At 47.9% G+C, this 5,638-nt stretch overlaps 1 protein-coding gene across 1 annotated transcript; it reads right to left on the bottom strand.

Annotated features, from left to right (window-relative positions):
- Positions 1 to 1,803: 1,803 nt before the first annotated feature.
- LOC139278613 (ATP-sensitive inward rectifier potassium channel 8-like) lies at positions 1,804 to 5,195 on the bottom strand. Its single transcript, XM_070897596.1, has one exon. The coding sequence runs from the start codon at positions 4,658 to 4,660 to the stop codon at positions 3,428 to 3,430; it is 1,233 nt and encodes a 410-aa protein (XP_070753697.1). The 5' UTR covers positions 4,661 to 5,195; the 3' UTR covers positions 1,804 to 3,427.
- Positions 5,196 to 5,638: the final 443 nt, after the last annotated feature.

The raw sequence follows: 5,638 nt of genomic DNA, 5'->3' as shown, positions 1-5,638 counted from the left end.
GGAAACACGATGTAACATACTTCCCCACCATCTTAACCCCTTCATCCACCCGCACCATCCTGCTGGGGAGGGCAGGTTAAATTCGAGCCCATGGGCTCCAAGACAGATCATTGACCCTAGTTTAATCTTTTGAGGCATCACTGGCTCAGGATTTAAAGTACAGACAATTTGCATGTCGGTTGCAAAATCCACACACACTCTGTGAATTACCCCTTTAAGTCAGTGACATGGAGTCTCTGCCCACTGCCAGAGGACTCCAGCCAATTAAGGACCTGCCCTTTTCTTGAAAGAAAGCAGAAACAGCTGTCAATCAAAGTCATTATCCCAAACTCATCATCATCATAGGCAGTCCCTCGGAATCAAGGAAGACAACCACAGTCCCTGTCACAGGTGGGACAGATAGCCGTTGAGGGAAAGGGTGGGTGGGACAGGTTTGCTCTTTCGCATGCTCTTTCCGCTGCCTGCCAAACTAGGGGACGGACTTTTAACTGTGGGTAGGCAACATACCACTCATGATTTAATTTAGTCAGAATAGCCATTCTTCAACATTGAATGGAAGCAATTTCGATGGGGATTTTCAATGAATGTGACCATCACTGTTACTTAACCCCTGGAATTTCCAATCGCTGTCACCTTCATCACTTCATATAAGTATGCAACATTATGCTGGTATGTCTGAAGTTGCGCAGTTAAGAATATAAGAATTATGAACAGGCACAGGCCATGCGGCCCCTCGAGCCTGCTCTGCCATTCAATAATATCATGGCTGATCTTCGACCTCAACTCCACTTTCCCGCCCGCTCTCCATATCCTTTGATTTCCCTAGAGTCCAAAAATGTACCTCAGCTTTGAATATACTCAATGACTCAGCATCCACAGCATCCACATCCCCTCAACCACCACCCCCCCCCGCAAGAAACCTTGGGTGACAGTGAATTGAACCCTTTACGTGCTAATCCTAGCAGTACAGAAATATAAGTTAAAAGCTCCAACCCATTTTTCTATCATTGTAACTAAAATATATTGATAGTAATTTTCCCCTTCACCATCTGGGTGGTGATCTGGTGCAGCAATTTCCTGCCCATTGTAGGATGCACCAAGTTTCACCCCGTTGAAATCGATGGGACGATAATTGGGTGGGTTCTACAATGGGTGGGCAATCTGCTCTGTCAGGTTAATGCCAAGGTGAAAATTACCCCCATTAAGCTTCAAATGAGTAGACAACTGGCTGAAAATGAATGAGAATTAGGGGCCAGTTATTTGAAGAACTCTATGTAAAAAAATGTAATTGACTGCCATCTTAGTATGAAAGTACAAAAAAATTGTGCCATGTTCAAAGCTAAAGGAAAAGAAAGACTTGCATTTATATAGCAAATTTCACGACCTTAGGATATCCCAAAGCACTTTACAGCCAATTAAGTACTGTTGAAGTGGAGTCACTGTTTTAATGTAGGAAACACGGCAGCCAATTTGAGCACAGCCAGGTCCCCCACACCGAAATCAGAGAATGACCATATAATCTGCTTCAGTGATGTTGGTTGAGGGATTAATATTGGCCATGATACCGGGGAGAACTCCACTGCTCTTCTTTAAAATATTGCCATGGGATCTTGTTTAAACTTTGGGACCTGGGATCGAATCTAATTCCACCTGATCAGAGAAACATCTTCTTTACTGTCCAAAGGAAATGTACAATTGACTACGTTCTTCTAAGTTCAAATACAATCCAGGAGTTTCCATTGGGGTACTTTACTCACTGAACTATCCAGTTTGTCTATCTGTAATATATCAATATGTATGGAATTACATTCTAGTTAGCATTTATTGTAACTTTCCCATCTACCAGATCGACAATTTTCAATATTAATTTAATAATCTCAAGCAAATGGCTCATATGAAAATGTGTGCAAAATGGATCAGTTATTAGGCAAGTAAATAAATGCAAATGCATGGCGAAATGTTGCTTCAACTTTCATTGATCAGAATCCAACAATGTTATGTAATACTTAAGAAAAAAAACAAAAGTTTGAAAGCACTAGCCTGGAGTGACTGAGGATAGACATTTGGAGTAAAGGAGAAGGACTGTCACCAATTTCTCAGTGGAGTGAAAGTTTAGACGTCTTGTTTAATTGTGCTTAATCAGACAATGAATTAGTATTATTTTCCTCGTTAGTAAAAAGGATAACAGGAAAGGACCAAGTGGTGCATCAAGCCTGCCCATACTCATGTTGCCAAGAGCTTTGTAACTAGACACCCCCTACACCAACCCCACCCACCACACCCTCCTGGGGGCAGGCAAAAAAAAGTCCAGGGCTAATAAAACTTTGGAAAATTCCTCTCTGACCCCCTCAGGCCATCAAAACAAGTCCAGGAGATCACATGGACCACATGTATGTTAGCTGTTAATCCACTAGCTTTCTATACGATGCTCTATGAAAGAAGCCTCTTATGAACAAGCACTAGTCTCCCATTAGTCAGCAGGTAAAACTATATCTTTAGGATCACAATAGGAAACTCCTAGGGCGGAGAGTGGGTGCTTAATCTCACTGGTGTGTAAATCCACTACAGGGGCCAAACTTACTTTAACCCATGGACAATTTTACAAATGAGCTGGGGTGATTTTAAGTGTGTAACAATGTGGCCTGCATTTTAAACATTAACTGCTGAGAGAGGAGCTCAATGAATGCAAGTCAACACAGAGCCTGGAACACTCTCCTGGGCAGGAAAATCAAAATCCCTACTGCAGAGCTGGAAGTCTAACTGTAGTTACATTCCACCCAATAGCTACAGTATTAATGTAACTTAAAGGAGCTCATTTCACAGAATCCGGTCCTGTAGAAATTAACTATTTTTAAAACGAAGCAAATGCCCCTGGCTACTAAGATTCTGGTAAGTAGTTATGTACTTTTATGAAAAGGTCATTGGAAATATTCAAACATAATTTGTTATGAACTTTCAAACGCTAATAGAGTACCAGGCTATGTTATTAGTGCTGGAGTGCTGCTGCAATATGAAATCAAGTGGACTAGTGTAAACACAATCTGTTGCTACAAACAATTCGGCAAATCATATCGATTCCAACTGTACAACCGCTGGCAGAAATCAGAGCTGCACTTGGAACTGAACCAAATTAAGTTAATATATCCTAGCCTATCATGTAACGGTTGTGAGATATACCAATAAACCAATGTGTCACTTTCAAAAGATGAGGCGGTAGAAACCGATAAGCTGGTGCTGTACGACACTTAAAGAATCGTTATCGGTTAAGTTATGCTTCTAGTTCACCGATAGGAAGGGAAAAGGCAATGGCTCCAAATGGCAAGTAAGTGGTTTGTGTGTTAGTCTATATAGCGTCCCGCGTTAAAGTGGAAGCAAATTCATCTGAGCAGCGGTTACTTGTAACCCTGATTTTGCATCACTTAAACTCTCAGTTATCTACCCCGTCAGGACTGGCCTCGGGTGTAAAGAATTGAACTTTGGGGACGACCAGCGAGGAGTTGTTCCTTCTCATTGAGTTGTTCCGCCTCATCGAGCTGCGCTTCCTCAGGGAGTTCTGGTGGGAGAGCTCGCTCTTCTGCAGGGTCTGGATCAGGATGGACGGCTTCTCGTCCAGTTCTCGGGCAGTGCAGCGCGGGGTGGCCACTTTGATCCTGTTGCCAAACTTGGAATAATCCACCGAGTAGGTGCCGTCCTCCTCGGTGGCCAACGGGACGAAGCGGTAGCCCCACAGGATCTCCTCGGCGATGTAGGAGGTCCTGGCCTGGGTCGTGATGCCCGTGGTCTCCACCACCCCTTCCAGTATGACAATCACCTCCAGGGTCTGGTTCTGGAGGTCACTGGCCGAGATCTCGTACAGGGGGCTGCGCTTGTCGATAACGTGGCAGATGGTGAGCGGGGACACCAGGAAGATGCTGTTGGTGTCGATTGGGTTGTCCACCAGGATGTCGATCTGGTGGACGGGAATGACCTCTCCCTCGGTGGTGGTGGTCTTCTTCACCACCTGCATCCTGACCGAGGCGCTGATGATCATGCTCTTCCTCAGGTCGCCCACCCTGAACATGAAGCACAGTTTGCCGTTCCTCAAGCCGATGACGGCGTGGCGACTGAAGATCAGGGTCTCGGCCCGGCGGTGGGCCTGGGCGGTCTTCATGAAGATGCAGCCCAACATGACGGCGTTGATGATCAGGCCGGAGATGTTCTGCACGATCAGCCCGGTGATGGCCGTGGGACACTCCTCGGTGATCATCCTGCCCCCGAAGCCGATGGTGACCTGCACCTCGATGGAGAAGAGGAAGGCCGAGGTGAAGGAGCGCACTTTGGTCACACACGGCTCCACCACCGGGCTCCGGTAGTGGTCCAGGTCGCCGTGGGCGAACGCCAGCAGCCACCACATCATGGCGAAGAGGAGCCAACTGCAGAGGAAGGACATGGTGAAGATGAAGAGGGTGTAGCGCCACTTCAGGTCCACCAGGGTGGTGAAGACATCCTGCAGGAAGCGGCCCTGCTCCCGAATGTTCTTCTGAGCCGCGTTGCAAGCACCGTTCTTGGCGATGAAGCGAGCTTGGCGTGGCCGGGCGGTGTAGCGGGGCTGCCGGACATTCTCAGCCGCGATTCGGGCCAGAATATATTCCTCTGGGATGATGCTCTTCCTGGCCAACATTCTGGGAGCATAGTCCTGGGTCTACACAGGCAGCGTGAGAGACAGCGTCTACCTGGCGATAGTTTCTGTCTGTGGCTCTAGTTTGGCGGAAGCTATGACATGTCAGGGGGGATCTGGCAGGGTCGAGTCCAGGACGCCTCCGATCTTCACGTCCTTCGGGTTCTCGCAGGCTGGTCGAATGCAAGTTGTTCAGACGCCTCTGCTCCCCAGGTCTGTGCTTTATCCGGTTGTAAGTGGAACCTGGATCCTTTACCCCTTGTGTGGGTCTCCAGGTATAATGGGAGCCTTGTTCCTCTCCCCTTGTGTGGGTCTCCAGGAGTAATGGCAGCCTGGCCCTGCTACCTTCTGCGCTGTGCTGTAAAGCTCCCAGGGTCCGCTATCCAAGAGCTGAGCAGATCCAGCAGCTGCACTTCAGAACAAAGTTGAGGGAGAGAGCCATCGCTGAAGGGAACCGTGCACTTCCGCAGCGCCAGTCCCGGGGAGGAGCTGTGTGTGTCGGGTGTCTGTCGGCCTGGGAGACGCAGTCCGCTTATCGCAGCGAGTCCAAAGCAACCAGTGCCACAGATTCGGGCGGTTTTCAGCCCAGTTCCCGAGCCCCGGCTCGAACTTTCTGACGTAAATGGGAGGATCTTTCCCCCTTATTCCCAGAGGCAAATTCAGAAAATGATGAAGGCCGTTACCATTAACCCTTTCTGATCATCGCAAGCATCCATTTGCAGCATTTATATTCCTTCTGCATGCTTTATTTGCTTTGTCTACTTAATTGAACTGGTCAACTATTTTAACTTCATTTGATTTCATTCGGAGCGGATTCACCCTGGAGATCCTGACACAATATCAATCCCACTGCCTTCTCGCCGAGTCGGTGCCGACTTACTGCACAGTGCTGGGACATAAGCCTCGGCCCGGCTCTGGGCTGAGCCCTCGACAGCTCACCGCTCCACCGGACACTCCGAGCGGCTCAGCCCAGCAACTCAG

This window comes from Pristiophorus japonicus, chromosome 13 (genome assembly GCF_044704955.1).
Source record: "Pristiophorus japonicus isolate sPriJap1 chromosome 13, sPriJap1.hap1, whole genome shotgun sequence".
Lineage (NCBI taxonomy): Eukaryota > Metazoa > Chordata > Chondrichthyes > Pristiophoridae > Pristiophorus > Pristiophorus japonicus.
Note: the sequence above shows the minus strand (reverse complement) of the source record. Positions and strands in the feature narration are given on the sequence as shown.